A 25765-nucleotide genomic window follows, 5' to 3' on the forward strand; every position below is an offset into this window, starting at 1 on the left:
AAGCTCAACAACATCTTTTTCACTTTGCAGTCCTGTCTCATTAAAATTATGCGCCTCCAAAGGTGGAAACAACTACAGGATTCCCCATATGCAAAAAGCACACTTGAACCGCCGAAACATCCTGCCATCTCGCTTGGAGTGTCCTCGAAACATTTACGACGAGGCTACAGCAGCACTGCAGCACTAGATCTAGCTCGTTGATGGGATGACATCCTTCCTGGACCAACAATCTCTTTCGTCTTGATGTTTTATTTTGTCGAACTTCTTGGTCACTTTGTATTGATCCTGGATTGATTACTTTTTATTTAGGTTCTTTTGGATACTTGATCGGCCAATTTGTACTGATCCTTGAGTAATAAAGTTGTATGACTCATTCCCGTGTTTCATTTTCTTCTTCTGTATACACCAATGTCACAGTTTGAATATCGGACAATTATTATGGGACAACAAACAAAGGTGTACCGGACAATAATTACACAGGCCTGCGAAATTGAAGTTGTTGAAAAATACAAGAGACGTGTACGCTGAGTATTATGTTATTGGGTGTGCTGATTTCGAAAATGACCTCCATTTTTTTCCATCACGTCAGGATTTTTTGTACAATCGATATCGATATTTTTGCCAAAATCCTATGTAAAAAGGAATTTTCGCGAACAATTTTGCATGCACTATCTGGCAACAGTGGATTTGATCCATTTAAATCTATGTAAAATTCATGCTTGGTGATGCAAATTGATTAGCAATTGATTTTATTTTGTATAGGTTTAAATGGAAGAAAACCACTGTTGCCAGATCGCACGAGCCACCTCTGGTCGAGAGAAAAACACAAAGTTCTCTTGCGTTTACACTTTTATCATCCCATTATGGTGAAGTTTCTAGAAAAAAAAGCACCAACGTATTATGTTCATTTGTGTTTATTAAGGTAACGTACATAAAATAGACGATTGACCACGAGGAGCAATGTATGTGTACATGAACGTTTGACACAAATTGTAAACTGAACCAACAACAAAACCAAACACAAACAAAGTTTATATTTACGTACGTACCCTTTTGCCTTTGAAACTTCTTTTTGACGTTCTTGTTTTATGTGCAATCTCAGGCCTCTCTCGTGTTAACATCCAATACTAGTCGGCGAGCATGTTCTTGTTCCGTTGTCCTTGATATTTGCACTCCATATATTTAATATCTTGGTGGAACCTTTCACCCTGTTCTTCGCTGACTGCTCCTAAATTTTCGGGGAAATAGTCCACATGTGAGTGAAGGAAATGTAGTTTGACACTCATGGAGCAACCCAACGCTTGAAATTTGTCCAGCATATTCATAACAATTGCTTTATAGTCAGGATCCTTGTAATTTCCCAGAAATTTACTGACCACATCTTTGAAGGCAACCCAAGCTTCTTTCTCCGTTGTTGTCATGCTAGTCTCAAAGTCTTTATTCTTCATGAGCTTGCGAATATCTGGACCAACAAAGATTCCCTCTGTCAACTTGGTTGCAGATAAACCTGGAAACTTTTTGCACAGGTATTTGAAACAATCGCCATCTTTTGGAATAGCCTTGACAAATTGCTTCATTACACCTAATTTGATATGCAACAGGGGTAACAATACTTTTTTGGGTCAACTAAGCTGTTCCGAATCACATTCTTGGTGCCTGGTTCAAGATTTTGTCTTTTAGCCATTCTTTCTTGACCCAATGTTGAGTCTTTGAACGGCTGTCCCACTCACAAATGAAACATGGGAACTTTGTATATTCGTCTTGTTGACCAAGAAGCATGAAGATAACTTTCAAATCACCGCAAATGGTCCAACCGTGGTCGGCATATTTTATTTTGTTGAGGACGAGAGTCAGGTTTTCATAGCGTTCTTGTAAATGTACCGAGTGTGCAACTGGTACAGATGCATACTGGCTTCCGTGATGAAGAAGGACATCTTTCAGGCTCCTTGTCGATGAATCTATAAACAGCCTCCATTCATCTTTATCATAGGTGATATTAAATTTGCTCATCAATCCGGGAACATCAGAACAATAGACCAGGTTCTCCGCTTTCTCAAAGTACTGAACAAAGTCCTTTTCTCGATTCCTGTACCAATAAATCTTGGTTCCTTTGGCCAATAAATGTTTTTCTTTCAATCCGGAGCCCAACAATTCAGCTGCCTCTTTCGAAAGGCCCAGATCTCTAGTCAGATCATTAAGTTCAACCTGAGAGAAGGGCTGAGGTGAATCGTCTCCAGAGGGCTTATATTCGGTATCGGAGCCTTGACCGTCTGGATGTTCCGAGTCTGGAGACTCTGAAGAAATGACTGGTAATTCAGTTGGAGGCAAAGGCACTGGCACATCAGGTACATGAGGAACGGGGCGTATGGCCGATATAATGTTCTCTGGATAAGAGATTAGCTTGTGATTTTTTCGGTTATACCCACGAACATGGCAGGCACAAAAGTAACAATCATCACAGTGGTTTCTCGGCTCCCTCCATGTCATAGGAATTCCAAAGCGTAAAGCAGTCTTCTTTCCGTTGAACCATAAGCGTAGATCATTGAGACACTGCACACACACTTTATGAGGAGCCCACAATTTGTCCTGATCTCAGAGTTTCATGCCAAAATACGCAAGATAAAGTTTTCTTACATAGTTTGTAATGGTCAGGCAGGGAGGAAAGCTATTCCACGCCGAAACAACATATTTATGGTAAATGTTCATACAAATCCACGTACAATTAAATTTTTCAAGAAAACGTGACGTGATAGACAGTTTTCTTTATTTTTTTTTAACTCGGCACGACAAAATACATAAAGTTCACCTATCACTTCCCTTGTATTTTTTTCATCGCAGGCCTGTGTTCTGGGACAGAGGGAGTACTAAATAACTGTTACATTTGAGAAATTATAAAAACTACTGTTTATTCGTTGTTCCTTTGGGGCAATTGACCCCCACCCCCCAACTCCTTGCCCTCTCCAAGTTATACCTGTGACCTCCTTCAAATCTAAAACAAGCTACTTCACAGCGCAAAGGGGCTGGTGATCTCAAAGCAAGTTGGAAAAACTTTCTCGCGACTATGGTTCAGATGAAGAAAACATTTACTTCAGGCACTTCTGCCTCCCTCCTCTTCCTTCCCTTAAGCCAGTCTCACAGGGTAGTTAAGAAGGTCCCCACTTCCCTACCCACCTCCAACTCGAAACTACCATAAGATTTTTTTACGTCTTCAGTTCGAGAAGGAAGCAAAAGGGGTCTCACACGATCCTTAAAATCGCATCTTTGAAAATGGCGACTTCACAAACACGGTATATTACTTCGCAAGTTTAGATGCTAATAACCGCTGAAGATTTGGGAAAATAATGTTTTCTCTTAAAAGAATAAGAGAATAAAATTGGCACTGTTGAAAAATGTGGCACATGTAACCCGTGGCAGTGAATGTGAGTATATAACAGTGGCGGCTCGTGGTTCGAAATGTTGGTGGTTGCAGTCAGTATCGTGCCCAGGAATTTGGAAAATTGGGGGGTGGGGAGGGCTTACGTATACTTTATAGTAGTCAGCCCTTATTTTGGCTCATTTCTACTTCGGGCATCATCTGACGAAATATGCTGAGTAAAAGTATAAAGCTGTTTCTGGTTAGCATTTTTACAAGACCACTAACTTGATTAATTGTATCAGTGTTCCTCTCATGTGATCCCTTTTATGGATATACAATACATATATAAATATAAAATTACGCCTAAAATTACGCTAATGAGATTTTTCGTATACACTATATATACGCCCCTGATTCATATCCATGAATACAACAATAAAACAGTATCTCATCAAAGGTTTGCCCCTTCCCCCACTAATCAGAGGGTCTACGAACGAATAATGTAGTTCCTTAAAAAAAAAAAAAAGTTTAATGATGATAGAAATATTGCTAAGAGTAAGAAACAATAATTGTTGGTTTGCACACAAACACGAAATATCAACTGCAACATTCAACATAGAAACCAAAGCGTTCAGAAAACATGAAACATACTCCACGATATTAAATTTGGTTATTTATTTTTTCTGGCAGCAGTTGAAAGATTAATAGTGTACGTACATCACACTGCGAATTTATATATTTTGGGACTCAAGCTCGATAATACTGCGACGATGAAGTCGAACGATGAACAGACGAAATGGATGCTTTCACCAGCGTTCGAACCAAGGATCTCCAATTTCGCAGCGCTTTACGCCATCTAGTGATACATTTATTATTGAAATAGCGATACCCCCTCAAAAAACACTGCCTCAGTCTGAAATTATCATGTTCCTTTAACGCAGTTATTATAACAAAAATTACTGCTACTGAAATGAAATAATGTGTGAAATATATAATTTTAGGTGGACATTCATTTTCCAGGGAGGGGCCGTGGACCCCTTCCTTCCGGACGTCCATGCATATACGGACGTAAGGAATCGTTAATTGCAAATGTACGGCCCAGAAGACAAAATTACGGTCCGTGTGCTATGCGTGTTCGATTGCGTCAGGCTGATGAGTTTGCAACACTGGCAGGTGGTGGCATTCTCACTGCAACCTCCTGGCTGCCATACAGCGAGATAGGGGAGAGGCAGGTATAGGGGCTATCCACGAGTAAACAAAAACATATCGAACGGCACAATCGATTGTGGAAATGTAGCACAACAATTTCCGGTTCACGGCGGCCGGGTAATTCAAGCGCGTACTTGTGGCCTTTCTTCTTGTTTTGTATACCAGATGAAATGGATCATATAAAAGCACTTGACGACGAGGAGAATAAGATATATCAGGGCAAAGTAGAGGCCTTTGCATATCAATTGGATGAGCATATAGGAAGTAATACGGCATTATTCCAGGATGAGATCCATTTGCTGACCGTCGTTGCATTGGCGATATTTGTAGCCTACATATTTAATAGAAAGTATTTTTTTCTACAGAGCGAGAGCGCTTAAAGCATGTAAATTCTTTGGATGCATACATTTATGATTTAAGTGAAAAAGTGTGAGATGCATAGCTTTGGCTATAAGAAAGAGATTCCTAATGCATTTGTCTGGAGCGCAATATTATATGGATGCCAAACATGGAAGCCTTCGAAATGTGAGACTGCAGGAGAATGTTGAAGGTCAAATGGATAGATAGAGTAGAAACGACGATGTTTTGAGACATGCGTACACGAGCAAGATAAGCCTGTTGAAATCTATCGTCCAGAGTAGATGCAGGAATGGCAAACCATATCCAGAGACATGAAAGAATAATGAAGACTCTTACTGAATGAAGAATAGATGGTTAAAAGCCACATTGGCAGACCCAGGAGGGAATATATCAAACAACTCTCTCCAGATGTGAATTGAGAAAGTTACAGAGAAATGAAGACATTAACGGAATGCAACAACAAATTACAAAATGCAAGGAAGTAAGAAGAACATAATATATACAAGTTTCACAGCCCTGTTCGATAAATACTAAGGCACAGGAAACAAGGAGCGAAGAAGAAAGAAGAGAAGATGGAATACGAAGTGAACAAGGAAATAATAGGGGAGAGAGATTAAAATTTGCCAAATCGCAAAAAGGAGATTGAACAAACCAACCTCTGGTTGAACCCTTAAGAAGAAGCGTACATTGATCTTCTTACTACATTTCTAATGAAGTATGTAGGAAAGTTTCCTTAGTTTAAAGGAAAAATAATATAATATGGAGCTAGAGAGAATACACACATACACAGTGGCTGATTGAAACGTAAGAGAGAAAGACAAAGTGAAGGAAAAAGTAATATAGATGCGAGAGTCAAAGTCGAAGTTTGTTTTTAAGTCCAATTTATGACTGGACTTACAGTTTAAAGTGAATTCGGAGCCACTTTGTGCCTCCACCAGAAATCGAATCCGGGACCTTGCGATTAAAAGTAACATCGTTACCACTACGCCACAAGGGAGACCCGAGATCATATAGAGATAGACATAGTGAAAAGAGACGAAATAATAAATAGAGAATATGTGGATGAGAGTATCAATCAAGAATATTTGACAAATGAAACGCGCGTGAGAAATTAGATAGACATATACAGAGCGAGCGAGCGAGAGACAGGTAACATGATCATAGGAATGATGGTTGAACGATGTGAAGAGGATGACGTGGAGGGGAAACGAGGAAGAAAGACATAGAGGAAATGGGAAGTGAAAAGTAGTAGGTAGAAGGAAGTTAGTAGTGAAAAGTGTATATTGACTTTCAATTATACCTGCCCACCTTAATCCATTAATAAATAGCTCTTGCCCATCAGGTCAAAATATTCTAGCACCGATTCTGATTATATTTGTGGGAAACAAAATTTTATTCTAATGTGTATTCACCTGTGTGTCCTCAGGCAACATATCTCCACTGTTGACAGACATAAACTTTGATGTTCTGGTGGAACTCCAGCCACAGGGGGAGGAAAATTGTTGCACCTCAAACCTTCCCTCCCCCAATTTTCCCCCAGCGAGCAGCATTGGTTGAAGGTTGACTCCAATTCACCTGTAAGAGAAACTAAGAAGTAAAAAGTCTGGAAAAGCTACTATTATCATTCGAGTTAGATCCGATTCAGTTGTTTGACACAATGTTGAAAATATTAGGAGAATTTGGAGCGTGCACAGCATAGAAAAAATTTTGTTCTCGTCCACCACTTAAAGTGTAAGCATATGCAACGTTACAAAAATGATCCAAAATAGCTACTGGTTATAAAAATTTCAGCTTAATTTTTTCTTATTTTTGCTGTAGTCATAGATACATCATGTTCACAAAATTTATAACTTTGAGCACCTATGTTCCTCTTAAACCACTTACTATAGTTACATGCTTTTAATGAAGTAGCACTTCAAGTGATGTTATAAAAAATCTCTTTGTTTCGCTTATTAAGATCCAAAAATATTAAATAGATCAAAAATTGGCAAAACATGGATGGTCTTAATCTTCATGTTTAAAATAATTGAACTCTCCAATATGATTGAAAACTTATAGTGCGCCGTACACCGAAACACATTCCAGAAAATAAGCTAATTACGCTAGCGAGCTTATATTCCAAATATGAAGGTGTGCATAATCCTCTTTCTAACGCTCACAAACCCCAAAACACCTCTTTCTTGAATTTCGGTATAATTGGTATTGCTTAACGCATGACTATTTACTCCCTTGCACCACACAAACAAAAAATCTCATCTTGATTACTTCACTTTCAGGGCAAAAAGATAGGCAACCCGCACGACAGACTTTTTTTTGGAAATGTTGGGACGTTTTTCTCCGGTTCTTCTGATGGTGTGTGTGCTGCGCCACACTTGGAGCTATAAATTGCTACCTGTGTCATTAATTTTTGGACAGATGTTAATATGTCTGAGAATATGAAGGGGTGTCAGTAGATGTTGAATACGCCAAGGACAGTTTTCTCCATGGGTGGTCCTTTATTTGCACGTACTTATAACTAATTTGCACGGGTTTTAATTAATTTGCGCGTACTTAGAATTCATTTGTATGTACTTAGAATATTTTACATTTATGTATTTGCATGTTTATAACTTTTTATGAATATATAATTATTTATTTTATGAAAAATATGTATATAGAAGGTAATTAGAGGTACTAAACGCTATGCATATGTTTTTATATTCATTACTGCAAAGTATGTAATGTATGAAATGTTAATATTAATGTTTATAATATTGAAAATAAGTTTTCTATGGTTTATGAACCGCTATGAACGGTGGTAATGGTACGAAAGAAGACGGTCCCGGTACTCGAACCCACGATATGTAATATTATTAATTAGCACTATGTAATAATTGCATTATATTATGAAACACGGTGGTCTCAGACGCCAGACAGAAGACGGTGAACTCCGCGCTCCGCGCTGAGGGTAGACGAGAAAGGAATTTGGGAGAAGCGCGTTCAAGGTCAAATGACGTCAGAACGTCACAACAAAGAAGGAATCTGAATCACCAATCAGAGAACGCGTCGGTAGGTTTTCAGAACCGGTTTTTTCAAGGTTAACCAGTACGCAAGAACAGGGGAAAGCTATGCAATGCCGTAGGGCAGGGGAGGGATTCAACCAGACAACAAAGAATGTCTGGAAATGCGCAGCAAGGGTCAAATCTCTGAAGCTATGCGGTTTCCGCCGCCAATAATTATTCCGCTCAGGGTTGCCTTCAAGGCACAGGACGCTTTAGCGCAGGTTTTTTTTATCTGTACTATGAAGAAGGGAGAGCTATTAGGGACGGGGCCTACAGTTTTCACCATTTGCTTTTATCACGGGGTAACGAACCTAGGACCCTTTGATTATTGATTTAGGTAGTAAATGTATGTTACTGTGTGCTATTTAACTTAATTTTGAGTTTATTTTTTACCAAACTTTGACTTTATGTCAAACATTTTCACAGCTTATCCTTATTTTTACAAAAATAACACTATTTGTACTATTCAGGCAACACTTTTATTAAATTTTGGACTCAAAGACATTTTTTCAACTTTTAACTTATTATTTTACAACTTTAAGTTAATTTTTTACCAAAATAACACTATTTGTACTAATCAGGCAACATTTTTTATTAAATTTTGGACTCACAAAGACATTTTTTTCTACGTTTTACTTATTATTTTACAACTTTATATTAATTTTTTACCAAAATAACACTATTTGTACTATTCAGGCAACATTTTTTATTAAATTTTGGACTCTCAAAGACATTTTTTCTACGTTTAACTTATTATTTTACAACTTTATATTAATTTTTTACAAAAATAACACTATTTGTACTAATCAGACAACATTTTTTATTAAATTTTGTATTTACAAAGAGATTTTTTCAACTTTTAATTTATTATTTACAAGTTTAGGCTTATTTTTATCAAAATAACACAATTCTATCTGTTCAGGAAAGACTTTTAAGTTACATTTTCGACACACAAAGTGTGTGTTCTCAACTTCTATCTGTTTATTTCACAAGTTTAGGCTTATTATTACCAAAATAATACAATTCAATCTGTTCAGGAAAGACTTTTAGTCGCATTTTCGACACACAAAGTGTGTGTTCTCAACTTCTATCTGTTTATTTCACAAGTTTAGGCTTATTATTACCAAAATAATACAATTCAATCTGTTCAGGAAAGACTTTTAGTCGCATTTTCGACACACAAAGTGTGTGTTCTCAACTTCTATCTGTTTATTAGGCTTATCATTACTCAAATAACACAATTCTATCTGTCCAGGAAAGATTTTTAGTTACATTTTCGACACACAAAGTGTGTGTTCTCAATTTTTATTTGTTTATTTTACAAGTTTAGCCTAATATTTACTCAAATAACACGATTTGAACGTGTTTTTATTACATTTTGGACACACACACACACACAAACATTCACAGACACACACACAGACACACCATCACACACACACCCACACACACACACACACACACATCCACACACACACACACACACACACACACACACAAACATTCACAGACACACACACAGACACACCATCACACACACACCCACACACACACACACACATATCCACACACACACGCACACACAGAGAGAGAAAGAGAGAGAGAGAGAGAGAGATTTTTTCCAAGTTTAGGTTTCTTTCCACTCAAATAACACAATTTAGATGTGTTTTGAATTATATTTTGGATGCAAAAGTATGTTTTATTTAACAAGTTTAGGATTATTATTACTCAAATAACACAATTTAATCCAGTCAGGAAGGATTTGTTATTATATTTTGGATGCACAAAGAGATGTTTTCAACTTTTTTACTGATTTTTTGCAGTATATGTATTAATTTGTATTTATTTTGTTTCGTATCATATATACATTTACAAATTTTTAACTTAGAGTTTAGTATTTATTTAATTTTTTTCAAAAACACTAAAGAAAAAGTACGTTTAGCTAAAATGTAAGCCACAGAATATATTATTATTATTATTATTATTATTATTATTATTATTATTAGGGTTTACTGATTTCCACTATGCTATTTTTGGTTCTGTATTTCTATATGTATTTATTTAGGTCAGGTTACGCCTGCTACGTAGGAAAGTTTGTTTATTTTAGAGTTTGCTGAGTATTTTGTTACTGTTATACTAGGTAAAGTTTTCTAAATATATCAGGTAGGGCTCCATCCATATACTTTTGTTTTTGCTGTTTGGAGATGATGCGATCAGCATCACTCTCCATCTGCTTTTTATTTTATGTACCCAATATTATTTTGAGGCTTAGTGAATTCTAGAGCCTATTTATGCAGGAGAGAGGGCTTGAAAATTTTCATTTCAGATAACCCACAACTATTTGTCAGAGTATTTTAAAGGATATTTTATATTTATTATGTGCCACTAGAATTTCAAAGCTTGCTTAATTTTTATGTCTGTAACGCATTTATTGTATTTCTAGCTAAGGCTTACTGGATAAAGTACACGAAATGTTTATCATTTCAACTATTTGCTTTTATACGAAGCCAAATTTTTAGTGTAACGAAAATTATGATGTGTCTATGAGGTCTGAAATCCCTTTACCGATGGGTCCATAACTGGACGCTTACCAACATTGTTTCTTTTTTTAAAAAAGTATATATAACCATTTATCAATATATTGACAATTCACAGGACAAGACGAAGTTCACAGACGACTGACTATATGGACCATAGGTCCACTTGCTAAATTTTTTTCTAAGCTAGAAGAATAATTTAGCCTTATAGCCTTTTTCAAGGTATTTTTGAAGTATTACTGGTTTTTTGGGTGCATCAACATTTGGGTTATTTCTATTTTCTTTATTATACGAGGCCACAATCACTATATGTCTATGAGGACTAAAATACATTTATTGAAACTAAAAGCTCAGGCTGTAACTAGGGACTTAGCATGTATATCGATAATTTATAGGACAACACGAACCTTACAAAGGATTGTAGGTGATGTAAGCCCACACGCCAGAGCTTTGTTAATCTTCAAGAAGCATTTACAGCTAATGCTACGAGGAAATGAGGTTGATTTTTTACTGTTTCACAAGAATGCTACCTTTTATACACCCAATATTTGCTTTTCAAGTAACTACATGTTCCAGAAGCACACATGCCAACTCTAACTAGACTTCGACTTATTCTATATCAGGTGCTAAATTTATAAAGAACTATGATTGTGTATATTTCTGAGGAAGTACGCAAAAGCAGATTACCTGATTAAAGTATCTGAAAAACATATTTTTCTATGCAAGTATATTTTTATTGACTGGATTATTTAACAGATCAAACAGGAAGACTGCAAAATTTATTAAATGTAGTTCTATAGTATAGGTGGTTTCAGAGATATAAAAGAACAAATATAAGATTTCGCTTTTTTTTGCTTCTGAGGCTAATCGCGACGCTAAGGGTAAATGGCCAGGAAATGTAACGGAGGAGAAACAATCCCAAAAGTTATGGGCTGCATGTAAGTTAATACCACAGAGATATTACAGTAGGTGTAGGTTCTTCCACCAGAACATTTCTATCATAATAATACTGGTTATGCTGTACTGTTAGCTAAAGATGCTGATATTTGAGAAACTTAAAAGCTTACTCACGACTTACTGTTGCAAAAGATCCGATGACAAAATTTAAAAATTGTTATCGTCCAGACAGGGACTCGAACCCTGGACAGATAGGTTAAAAGCCTAACGCTATACCAACTAAGCTATCTGGGCACAAGGTATTTTTGTTTGAAAAGTTAGTTATTTTAAGAAATATATTGAAACACTTGAGAACACTTTTGGTCTGGTTCGACAGACAAGGAGACAACATTTCTAAATTTTTACAGACTGGGTGTATTTTTCCACTATAGAGGCCTTCACTATATGTAATTCGAAACGCTAAAGTTCAGCTAGCTTCCAAAATTGAGGTAAAGATTGTGTTTGGCGAGATTAACAAGTTACAATTATATCCAGTTACGGACAAATAAAGCTAAAACTCTTAGATTTGCTGTACTAGCCAAGTTTTAGTAATATTTTCTTCACTTTAGTACAAATATCAAAGAAATAGGTATATTTTATTTATAATTTGACAAAATGTACTAGTATTTAATTCACAAAGTTAGGTAAAAAACAGTATTTTTTTAAAATATTGTTACTGCCTTCAAATTTTATGTTATTTAGCCACTAACAACTGGTTTACACTGCTTGGCATTCTTTAAATAGGAAAAGAAGAAATTATTTGTTTAGTATTTTTACTACTTTATATTTATTTAAGAAAACAATTCTACACTTTAACTTAATTTTAACAAATTGTTACTAATTTATATATCAAAGTTATGTTATTTAGAGTGTATCAAGGCGTATAAAGTTAATATTTGTACTTATCAGTTCAACTAACAATTATATTTTACACACAAAAGATGATGTTTACAGTTAAATTACTTGAATCAGAGAATAATATTTTACAGTAATTGATTCATTCAGCACTAGTCAGTACTTTTATGCTTCAGAAAGTTTTCTTAAGTTTCTATTACGCATGCTATTTTGGGCTATTTTTAAAATGTATTTCTAAGGCAAACTGGTTTAATTTTCTGTTTATAATGCAAAGTTGACATAGTTTTCGCACAATGCATTGTACATTTGTTATATTCTCTACTTACAATTCAAATATTATGCTTATTTAATGTATAACTAACTAACTCTCTAGCCTTCTTAAACCCGAAGGTTCATGGCTGCAGCAACACATGCCTTTCATCTGTCCCTGTCCTGAGCAAGATCTATATACTCCTTTCCTTCCCTACCAATTTCCTTTTGGTCCATCTCTACATTATCCCTCCATCTTTGTTTTGGTCTTTCTATTGGTCTTTTACCATCAGGTTTCCCAACAAGAATCCTGTATACTCTTCTTTCCTCTCCCATTTGTACCACAGGATCTACACACCTAAGTCTTTTTGATTTAATCATTCTAATAATATCTGGACATGAATACAAATTATGTACTTCCAAATTATGTAACCTTCTCCATTCATCTGTCTCCTCATCTGTTTTAGGTCCAAATATTTTCCTAAGGATTTTATTTTCAAATACTCTCAATTTATGTTCCTTTTTCAATGTAAGGGACCAAGTTTATTTACTGTATTTAACTTTTATTTTTTGTAATTAACAAAAATTAAAAGCTTATACTGTAGTTATTATATCTTTTTCTATCAGCTTATTTTGAAATTAATATTATTAGGTATAGTCTTTGATTTATAACTATATTGCTTTTTTTATCAATTTATCTAAGAGTACACGCAGACAAACACGTGTGTTCACACTTTTATGTAAATAGATATGCCATTTTTCAATATTTTAGTATGAAGATTGCACTTTAGCTATTTAAGCAAGGGTAGGAAAGGTAGGATTTCTGAGAATTTGTTGCAGGATTTTGTTGTCCAAGTATAGATGAGAACTGAGCTGGGAGACTGTTTAGAACCTTTTCATGAGAGTTTGCATGTGAACTGTATGCAAATTGAGCACTATTGACTATGCATGCTTCTAAGTTTTGCTGTTATTTTACATCAAGTCTGTGAGACTGTAGTCAGTTTTCCCATTTCAAGTAGTTTTTATTGATTGTATTTGTATATGTTGTGGGGACTTAGCAGTTTTATGTTATGAGGCAGTTTGTTGTAGAATATTTTTACCGGATTGTTTTGAGATATTGAGTGTCTGCTGTTTTACTTGTAATTATTTTCCTTTTTGTGTTGTGTATTTGACTATATTTTGTCCAAGTTCGTAGTATTTAGAATAATTGTTATTGACTTGCAGATGTAGGGAGTAATAATCCTTTGCAAGATGCCCTATACTTTAGTCTGAACATTATTCGTAGTGTTCACTTTTGAACCCTTAGTATTCTGGTAGTATTATTAATGTAGAGGTAAATTAGGCTGAAATGTAGGCATTTTTCTGATAAATTATACTCACTTAGTTGTTTCAGCAGGTAGAAGTTGCATGATGGTTTACTGCTGATGATGTTAATTTGCTCTTCTTATGTACTACGTATGATGTAGCTTACTTGAGTAACTGGAATTTTCTACTGAAAAAAGGATTGCTTGTCTATTTTATTCCTATGTAGTTGAGTTTGTCCATAAGCAAGCCATGTTTTTTACTCTATCCTATGCCTTGGAAGAATCTAGATATATTGTGTTTGCAGTTTTATGTTGTTCTAAGGTTTCAGCTATGTAGTTTTTTAAACTGTGCTATGGCTTAACTATTGATTTCTTTTTCTGGATGCCATGTTGGTTTCTGTGTATTCCTTTTGCTGCTTGAATTTGACTTAGGTTGTTTGCTTTTTTTCTTTGATCTTTATTTGTTTATTTGTTCAGTATTTTTTATTTTTTAATATTTTTTTACATAAAAAATTCAAAGTACATTGTTAAAGTCAAAGTGTGTTAAGATTCAATTTTTCAAAGTTAAAGTTTTAAAAATACAATTTTCTAAAATTAAAAGTTATAATAGTACATTTTTGTTACTAGAAGTTTTTATACTAGGGCAAATTATTTTGTTGTTAATGTAAAATTTGTTAGTTAATGTAAAATTAAAGTAATTAAAAATCAATTTTTCAAAGTTAAAGTTTTAAAAATACAATTTTCTAAAATTAAAAGTTAAAATAGTACATTTTTGTTAGTAGAAGTTTTTATACTAGAGTAAATTCTTTTGTTGTTAAAATAAAATATGTTAGTTAATGCAAAATTAAAGTAATTAAAATTCAAAAAATAAAAAATACTGAACAAATAAACAAATAAAGATCAAAGAAAAAAGCAAACAACCTAAGTCAAATTCAAGCAGCAAAAGGAATACACAGAAACCAACATGGCATCCAGAAAAAGAAATCAATAGTTAAGCCATAGCACAGTTTAAAAAACTACATAGCTGAAACCTTAGAGAAACATAAAACTGCAAACACAATATATCTAGATTCTTCCAAGGCATAGGATAGAGTAAAAAACATGGCTTGCTTATGGACAAACTCAACAACATAGGAATAAAATAGACAAGCAATCCTTTTTTCAGTAGAAAATTCCAGTTACTCAAGTAAGCTACATCATACGTAGTACATAAGAAGAGCAAATTAACATCATCAGCAGTAAACCATCATGCAACTTCTACCTGCTGAAACAACTAAGTGAGTATATTTTATCAGAAAAATGCCTACATTTCAGCCTAATTTACCTCTACATTAATAATACTACCAGAATATTAAGGGTTCAAAAGTGAACACTACGAATAATGTTCAGACTAAAGTATAGGGCATCTTGCAAAGGATTATTACTCCCTACATCTGCAAGTCAATAACAATTATTCTAAATACTACGAACTTGGACAAAATATAGTCAAATACACAACACAAAAAGGAAAATAATTACAAGTAAAACAGCAGACACTCAATATCTCAAAACAATCCGGTAAAAATATTCTACAACAAACTGCCTCATAACATAAAACTGCTAAGTCCCCACAACATATACAAATACAATCAATAAAAACTACTTGAAATGGGAAAACTGACTACAGTCTCACAGACTTGATGTAAAATAACAGCAAAACTTAGAAGCATGCATAGTCAATAGTGCTCAATTTGCATACAGTTCACATGCAAACTCTCATGAAAAGGTTCTAAACAGTCTCCCAGCTCAGTTCTCATCTATACTTGGACAACAAAATCCTGCAACAAATTCTCAGAAATCCTACCTTTCCTACCCTTGCTTAAATAGCTAAAGTGCAATCTTCATACTAAAATATTGAAAAATGGCATATCTATTTACATAAAAGTGTGAACACACGTGTTTGTCTGCGTGTACTCTTAGATAAATTGATAAAAAAAGCAATATAGTTATAAATCAAAGACTATACCTAATAATATTAATTTCAAAATAAGCTGATAGAAAAAGATATAATAACTACAGTATAAGCTTTTAATTTTTGTTAATTACAAAAAATAAAAGTTAAATACAGTAAATAAACTTGGTCCCTTACATTGAAAAAGGAACATAAATTGAGAGTATTTGAAAATAAAATCCTTAGGAAAATATTTGGACCTAAAACAGATGAGGAGACAGATGAATGGAGAAGGTTACATAATTTGGAAGTACATAATTTGTATTCATGTCCAGATATTATTAGAATGATTAAATCAAAAGACTTAGGTGTGTAGATCCTGTGGTACAAATGGGAGAGGAAAGAAGAGTATACAGGATTCTTGTTGGGAAACCTGATGGTAAAAGACCAATAGAAAGACCAAAACAAAGATGGAGGGATAATGTAGAGATGGACCAAAAGGAAATTGGTAGGGAAGGAAAGGAGTATATAGATCTTGCTCAGGACAGGGACAGATGAAAGGCATGTGTTGCTGCAGCCATGAACCTTCGGGTTTAAGAAGGCTAGAGAGTTAGTTAGTTATACATTAAATAAGCATAATATTTGAATTGTAAGTAGAGAATATAACAAATGTACAATGCATTGTGCGAAAACTATGTCAACTTTGCATTATAAACAGAAAATTAAACCAGTTTGCCTTAGAAATACATTTTAAAAATAACCCAAAATAGCATGCGTAATAGAAACTTAAGAAAACTTTCTGAAGCATAAAAGTACTGACTAGTGCTGAATGAATCAATTACTGTAAAATATTATTCTCTGATTCAAGTAATTTAACTGTAAACATCATCTTTTGTGTGTAAAATATAATTGTTAGTTGAACTGATAAGTACAAATATTAACTTTATACGCCTTGATACACTCTAAATAACATAACTTTGATATATAAATTAGTAACAATTTGTTAAAATTAAGTTAAAGTGTAGAATTGTTTTCTTAAATAAATATAAAGTAGTAAAAATACTAAACAAATAATTTCTTCTTTTCCTATTTAAAGAATGCCAAGCAGTGTAAACCAGTTGTTAGTGGCTAAATAACATAAAATTTGAAGGCAGTAACAATGTTTTAAAAAATGCTGTTTTTTACCTAACTTTGTGAATTAAATACTAGTACATTTTGTCAAATTATAAATAAAATATACCTATTTCTTTGATATTTGTACTAAAGTGAAGAAAATATTACTAAAACTTGGCTAGTACAGCAAATCTAAGAGTTTTAGCTTTATTTGTCCGTAACTGGATATAATTGTAACTTGTTAATCTCGCCAAACACAATCTTTACCTCAATTTTGGAAGCTAGCTGAACTTTAGCGTTTCGAATTACATATAGTGAAGGCCTCTATAGTGGAAAAATACACCCAGTCTGTAAAAATTTAGAAATGTTGTCTCCTTGTCTGTCGAACCAGACCAAAAGTGTTCTCAAGTGTTTCAATATATTTCTTAAAATAACTAACTTTTCAAACAAAAATACCTTGTGCCCAGATAGCTTAGTTGGTATAGCGTTAGGCTTTTAACCTATCTGTCCAGGGTTCGAGTCCCTGTCTGGACGATAACAATTTTTAAATTTTGTCATCGGATCTTTTGCAACAGTAAGTCGTGAGTAAGCTTTTAAGTTTCTCAAATATCAGCATCTTTAGCTAACAGTACAGCATAACCAGTATTATTATGATAGAAATGTTCTGGTGGAAGAACCTACACCTACTGTAATATCTCTGTGGTATTAACTTACATGCAGCCCATAACTTTTGGGATTGTTTCTCCTCCGTTACATTTCCTGGCCATTTATCCTTAGCGTCGCGATTAGCCTCAGAAGCAAAAAAAAGCGAAATCTTATATTTGTTCTTTTATATCTCTGAAACCACCTATACTATAGAACTACATTTAATAAATTTTGCAGTCTTCCTGTTTGATCTGTTAAATAATCCAGTCAATAAAAATATACTTGCATAGAAAAATATGTTTTTCAGATACTTTAATCAGGTAATCTGCTTTTGCGTACTTCCTCAGAAATATACACAATCATAGTTCTTTATAAATTTAGCACCTGATATAGAATAAGTCGAAGTCTAGTTAGAGTTGGCATGTGTGCTTCTGGAACATGTAGTTACTTGAAAAGCAAATATTGGGTGTATAAAAGGTAGCATTCTTGTGAAACAGTAAAAAATCAACCTCATTTCCTCGTAGCATTAGCTGTAAATGCTTCTTGAAGATTAACAAAGCTCTGGCGTGTGGGCTTACATCACCTACAATCCTTTGTAAGGTTCGTGTTGTCCTATAAATTATCGATATACATGCTAAGTCCCTAGTTACAGCCTGAGCTTTTAGTTTCAATAAATGTATTTTAGTCCTCATAGACATATAGTGATTGTGGCCTCGTATAATAAAGAAAATAGAAATAACCCAAATGTTGATGCACCCAAAAAACCAGTAATACTTCAAAAATACCTTGAAAAAGGCTATAAGGCTAAATTATTCTTCTAGCTTAGAAAAAAATTTAGCAAGTGGACCTATGGTCCATATAGTCAGTCGTCTGTGAACTTCGTCTTGTCCTGTGAATTGTCAATATATTGATAAATGGTTATATATACTTTTTTAAAAAAAGAAACAATGTTGGTAAGCGTCCAGTTATGGACCCATCGGTAAAGGGATTTCAGACCTCATAGACACATCATAATTTTCGTTACACTAAAAATTTGGCTTCGTATAAAAGCAAATAGTTGAAATGATAAACATTTCGTGTACTTTATCCAGTAAGCCTTAGCTAGAAATACAATAAATACGTTACAGACATAAAAATTAAGCAAGCTTTGATTTTCTAGTGGCACATAATAAATATAAAATATCCTTTAAAATACTCTGACAAATAGTTGTGGGTTATCTGAGATCAAAATTTTCAAGCCCTCTCTCCTGCATAAATAGGCTCTAGAATTCACTAAGCCTCAAAATAATATTGGGTACATAAAATAAAAAGCAGATGGAGAGTGATGCTGATCGCATCATCTCCAAACAGCAAAAACAAAAGTATATGGATGGAGCCCTACCTGATATATTTAGAAAACTTTACCTAGTATAACAGTAACAAAATACTCAGCAAACTCTAAAATAAACAAACTTTCCTACGTAGCAGGCGTAACCTGACCTAAATAAATACATATAGAAATACAGAACCAAAAATAGCATAGTGGAAATCAGTAAACCCTAATAATAATAATAATAATAATAATAATAATAATAATATATTCTGTGGCTTACATTTTAGCTAAACGTACTTTTTCTTTAGTGTTTTTGAAAAAAATTAAATAAATACTAAACTCTAAGTTAAAAATTTGTAAATGTATATATGATACGAAACAAAATAAATACAAATTAATACATACCCTGCAAAAAATCAGTAAAAAAGTTGAAAACATCTCTTTGTGCATCCAAAATATAATAACAAATCCTTCCTGACTGGATTAAATTGTGTTATTTGAGTAATAATAAGCCTAAACTTGTTAAATAAAACATACTTTTGCATCCAAAATATAATTCAAAACACATCTAAATTGTGTTATTTGAGTGGAAAGAAACCTAAACTTGGAAAAAATCTCTCTCTCTCTCTCTCTCTCTCTTTCTCTCTCTGTGTGTGCGTGTGTGTGTGGATATGTGTGTGTGTGTGTGTGGGTGTGTGTGTGATGGTGTGTCTGTGTGTGTGTCTGTGAATGTTTGTGTGTGTGTGTGTGTGTGTGTGTGTGTGTGTGGATGTGTGTGTGTGTGTGTGTGTGGGTGTGTGTGTGATGGTGTGTCTGTGTGTGTGTCTGTGAATGTTTGTGTGTGTGTGTGTGTCCAAAATGTAATAAAAAACACGTTCAAATCGTGTTATTTGAGTAAATATTAGGCTAAACTTGTAAAATAAACAAATAAAAATTGAGAACACACACTTTGTGTGTCGAAAATGTAACTAAAAATCTTTCCTGGACAGATAGAATTGTGTTATTTGAGTAATGATAAGCCTAATAAACAGATAGAAGTTGAGAACACACACTTTGTGTGTCGAAAATGCGACTAAAAGTCTTTCCTGAACAGATTGAATTGTATTATTTTGGTAATAATAAGCCTAAACTTGTAAAATAAACAGATAGAAGTTGAGAACACACACTTTGTGTGTCGAAAATGCGACTAAAAGTCTTTCCTGAACAGATTGAATTGTATTATTTTGGTAATAATAAGCCTAAACTTGTGAAATAAACAGATAGAAGTTGAGAACACACACTTTGTGTGTCGAAAATGTAACTTAAAAGTCTTTCCTGAACAGATAGAATTGTGTTATTTTGATAAAAATAAGCCTAAAATTGTAAATAATAAATTAAAAGTTGAAAAAATCTCTTTGTAAATACAAAATTTAATAAAAAATGTTGTCTGATTAGTACAAATAGTGTTATTTTTGTAAAAAATTAATATAAAGTTGTAAAATAATAAGTTAAACGTAGAAAAAATGTCTTTGAGAGTCCAAAATTTAATAAAAAATGTTGCCTGAATAGTACAAATAGTGTTATTTTGGTAAAAAATTAATATAAAGTTGTAAAATAATAAGTTAAACGTAGAAAAAAATGTCTTTGTGAATCCAAAATTTAATAAAAAATGTTGCCTGATTAGTACAAATAGTGTTATTTTGGTAAAAAATTAACATAAAATTGTAAAATAATAAGTTAAAAGTTGAAAAAATGTCTTTGTGAGTCCAAAATTTAATAAAAAATGTTGCTTGAATAGTACAAATAGTGTTATTTTGGTAAAAAATTAACTTAAAGTTGTAAAATAATAAGTTAAAAGTTGAAAAAATGTCTTTGAGTCCAAAATTTAATAAAAGTGTTGCCTGAATAGTACAAATAGTGTTATTTTTGTAAAAATAAGGATAAGCTGTGAAAATGTTTGACATAAAGTCAAAGTTTGGTAAAAAATAAACTCAAAATTAAGTTAAATAGCACACAGTAACATACATTTACTACCTAAATCAATAATCAAAGGGTCCTAGGTTCGTTACCCCGTGATAAAAGCAAATGGTGAAAACTGTAGGCCCCGTCCCTAATAGCTCTCCCTTCTTCATAGTACAGATAAAAAAAACCTGCGCTAAAGCGTCCTGTGCCTTGAAGGCAACCCTGAGCGGAATAATTATTGGCGGCGGAAACCGCATAGCTTCAGAGATTTGACCCTTGCTGCGCATTTCCAGACATTCTTTGTTGTCTGGTTGAATCCCTCCCCTGCCCTACGGCATTGCATAGCTTTCCCCTGTTCTTGCGTACTGGTTAACCTTGAAAAAACCGGTTCTGAAAACCTACCGACGCGTTCTCTGATTGGTGATTCAGATTCCTTCTTTGTTGTGACGTTCTGACGTCATTTGACCTTGAACGCGCTTCTCCCAAATTCCTTTCTCGTCTACCCTCAGCGCGGAGCGCGGAGTTCACCGTCTTCTGTCTGGCGTCTGAGACCACCGTGTTTCATAATATAATGCAATTATTACATAGTGCTAATTAATAATATTACATATCGTGGGTTCGAGTACCGGGACCGTCTTCTTTCGTACCATTACCACCGTTCATAGCGGTTCATAAACCATAGAAAACTTATTTTCAATATTATAAACATTAATATTAACATTTCATACATTACATACTTTGCAGTAATGAATATAAAAACATATGCATAGCGTTTAGTACCTCTAATTACCTTCTATATACATATTTTTCATAAAATAAATAATTATATATTCATAAAAAGTTATAAACATGCAAATACATAAATGTAAAGTATTCTAAGTACATGCAAATGAATTCTAAGTACGCGCAAATTAATTAAAACCCGTGCAAATTAGTTATAAGTACGTGCAAATAAAGGACCACCCATGGAGAAAACTGTCCTTGGCGTATTCAACATCTACTGGTGTCATTTAAGCCGGCAGAAAATGAAAGAACTTTTCCATAATTGATAAATAGCTTAATAGAACACTCCAATATGTAATATATCTCTTACATAACCTTATCCTTTTAATTGGTTTATACTAAGTATTCTCTTTTGAATAGCTGCTCATTGTTTCCGTACTATGCACTGATACTACGTCACTTAAATGCTCGAAACACAAACCCTATCACCGTCTCTTTTTGAACCAAATTAAAGGTCCGGCAATTATCCTTCCTAAAGCATTGAGTGATCTTTTCACTAGCGATAGATAATAGTGATCATTTAAAATTCCTATGGTAAAGAAAATCCCTTGAAGTAGTTTTTCAATTTTTGAGCTGTCTGTACTTGATCAAATGAACACGAACAGCACTGAATTCCACGTTTAAAGGAAATGACGTCAGAGCACACTTCATGTTTCTCCTCAAATTTATGGTTAAAGTTCAAGAATTCTTATTTAGATACAGTTCTAAATTAAGCCTTTCAAGACAGACTGTCAACCTGGCGGTGGAACAATCTTTTCTAAAGCAGTGAGTGATAATAAATTAGATTAGGCATCAATAGTACAATAAAATATTTTTGTGTTGTTGATCTTAAATTGTAGTTTGGATAAACAAAATTAAAATGATATTTTGAGAAATTATTTTGTGTCATAATGAGCGCACAGTTTCTCTAATGTCACCAGATTACATTTATCACACCGAAAAAACAGATCATAATATTAATTTTTTTACGACTAATCTATATTTCTTGTTGTAGCCACTTCTACCTTCTGCTTTAATGTGAAATCGTTGTCAAAATATTATTTGATCGTATACGAGTACAATTTCAGACCTTTCGAGATTTCCCATAAGCATGTCGTTCAACGCTTTTATTGTCGATTTTTTTGGGTCACGATTCGTTGATTCAATAACAATAGAATCATGAACGGACGGCTTTACAATTAGTCAATTACATTTTTTGAAGCAAACTTGACTTACATTGTAAAACAAAAGCTTCGTATAAGAATTTTATAAGTCTGGTGAGAAGTGGCCTAGTGGTTCCTGAGAAAATCTACCCATTAGAGTGACATATGTCAATAGGTAGGTGTGATATCTCCACATCACAATGTTGTATTATGGGCATGGTTCGACAGTTAATTTACTCGATGCGTATTTTCTGTAAATTACGCGTAATTTCTTAGTAAATTACTCGGCGTAGAAAACTGTCTCGTATCAACAACAAAAAATATTTTTCTTAATTTGTTCCAAAAATATTTTACTCAATATATTGTGATGAATTCAAAGTGGGTATAAGTTCATACTTAAGAAGTGTATGGGTAAATTAAGAGTCAAAATGACCATATATTGGGCCTTGGTGGAAAAATGTAGGTGGTGTTTGGGAAATTTCGGGTGGCATTAAGATGGTGTTGGAGGTGTGTGGATGTTTGATTGATTGATTTGATTTATTTTAATTCGCTTTTCTGCTACATTATGGCTAATTGCGAAGATGAGGATGAGTGATGATATGATGAAATTGATAAAGGGACACTCACAAAGGACACCCATGCCCAGCCCGGGATTCGTAGCGCCACAGAGATCGGTAGGTGTGTGGATCAAGTTACCAAGGCACTGACCTAAAGTTTGCGGAATTTGTAATCTGCAAATATTCAAACCTCAGAGCCTTCACTCTGGCTAAGTCGCTTCTGTGGTTCTTCTGGAACTCCAGGCAAATGCTGAGATGGTACCTACGGTGAGGGCCACGGAAGGTTCCTCTTACTTCTTACTTTATTTCTTTCTATCTATTTCACTATTTTGCGGCGTGGTTAAAATAACAGAAAAGACAAATACATATTGATTGATTTCTTTTATTTTACTTTGCTTTTTGTGCAACTTTTTGGTCAATTTGCGAAGATGGGGATGAGTGATGATATGATGAAATTGATGAATGGACACTCAAAAGCATCCATGCCCAGGCCGGGATTTGAACCCGGGACCCCTGACAAATACGTATCTCATGATTATTAAATCAATGAACTAACCAACCAACTTGCAATTATTAATTTATTGATCTGGAATCGTCCGTTCGTCTGTACCCATGACAGCACAAAAATTCGAAATCCCTTTAAATTATCAAGCTAAAAATCAAGAGTTGAGCTACAAATGTGAAATTTGTTGGACCGGAAGACCTATAAAATTGCATCTTAAAGCTATATAAATTGTATGTATTGCACCATCCATTTGACTGTTACTGTCGACATCGAACCATTTCACGTCTACTGATAAAATGTAGTGTAATCTAAAATATCTATTCAAGATAATTTACTAAACTGTAAATTTTCTTCATTGGTTGGTTTATTCAAGAGCCAGGCACGTATCCAGGAATTCCTTTCGGGGGGGGGCTCAGCACCATTTTTTAAGGGGTATAGTAAGAACCTCACAATTGTGTGTTTAAGACCAGAGGTGGCAATTGGGTTCCAAAAGGGGGGGGGGGATGCGGAGGGCGTTGTAAGGAAAGTTTACTTTCTCTTGGTAGCCAAGGCTTAACATTAACAGGTCATAATGTTCAGGCAAAAAAAATTAAAAATGGGGAACAACTATCTCTTAAATCGTTGCCACTGTAAAGCTGTCATTTTAATCAGAACGTGAAATCGGAACATTTTTTACCACTCGACTCCTCTGTTTCCATGCATTAATATTAATATTGTGTGCCGGAACCATCTCAGTCCATTTCTTCTCATCAGGCATAAAAACATCTATGGTATCTTTGAGTGTTTTTACGAAGCTGTTACACATGCACGGGATGGACAATCCACTCGACAACGCGAGATTCAAATTGTGGGTTGCGAACTGGACGCAGACAGCTCTCGAATATTACTCTCTGATTCGAGCCTGAACACCACTAACGTGTCTTGTCCTCCCATTTTTTCAGCTCTTATAAAAGCCGAAACCCACCAAATTGTTCATATTCAGGCCTTAGCACTCACAAGTGTTCAAAAATGCCTGTCACAGCTTCCGCTGTCTTGTTATATATCGGCACGAAACAAAGGAAGTCTTCTCGAATACAGGTGGATCACGAAACAATTAATGCACAGTGAAAAACCCTTCCGTTCCCAACACATCTAATGTTTCGTCTCCCAGTATGATCAAATGCTTACTCATTTATCTCCAGTGACGTGCCCAAGGGAGGGTTGGGGAGGTAATAACCCAATTTGACCCACTATTCCTTTTTTTAAAAAAAAAGAAAAAGAAAAAAAGAGGAACCTCAAAGACAGGGAAAAATGGAAAAATCAGGACTGACCACCAAAAATAGTATGCGTAACCCCTCTCCCTTCCGAAAATACTGGGCACGCCTCTCTTTATCTCGGACACATTTTTTAAAATGAACTCACCAGAAGTTTTTATCATCGTATTGGAGATGCGTTCTTCCTGCAGGTTTGAATATGATCCTTTAGGGTGCTGTCTTCTGCCTGCCTTCACACCTAACCTTAACAAGGCCCTTACTTTCCATCCTTGTGACTTGGATTTTTAAGACTTAGGAAGGTTTCAGACCGAAGGGACACGCGATACATGTTGATTGGAATGGGCCAATCAACAGCAACGTTTCACACCGTAGCGACACAAAAGGCCGCACAAACCTAATCTTCAGGCGACACGGTGTGAAATCTCCCTTATTAGGCCACTGTCATTGTCACCTCGAAGTAGTAGCTCTTGTTGACCACAGAGAAAAATTATCCTCAACCGGTGATAATGCTCCTCAGTTTTCTTCTCTCTCCTATATTTTCTGTGCTTGTTCACTATACAGGCAACACCTTACGATTTGATATACACAGGATATGTAGACATTTTAACGAAAACTCGGTTGAAGTCAAGGATGACTAGGTGGCTCAGTTGGTAGAGCTCTGATTTGGATCCTGGTAGAGACTGCAATTTCCGCCTAAAATGTCTACATATGCAACATCTTCCTGCTTTCTCTTCTCGA

The 25765-nt window shown here is 34.5% G+C and overlaps 1 protein-coding gene across 4 annotated transcripts in view; it reads right to left on the reverse strand.

Moving 5' to 3' along the window:
• LOC145984114 (uncharacterized) overlaps positions 1 to 25765 on the reverse strand; it is a 677559-nt gene that overhangs the window by 628005 nt on the left and 23789 nt on the right. For all 4 annotated transcript variants that reach the window (XM_083117547.1, XM_083117546.1, XM_083117548.1 and 1 more), the window contains exon 2: positions 6337 to 6499. In XM_083117547.1, the coding sequence (XP_082973673.1) occupies positions 6337 to 6499 (163 nt within the window). The remainder of the gene's footprint in view (positions 1 to 6336; positions 6500 to 25765) is intronic.

Source organism: Lepisma saccharinum, chromosome 2 (genome assembly GCF_977018435.1).
Source record: "Lepisma saccharinum chromosome 2, izLepSacc3.1, whole genome shotgun sequence".
NCBI lineage: Eukaryota > Metazoa > Arthropoda > Insecta > Zygentoma > Lepismatidae > Lepisma > Lepisma saccharinum.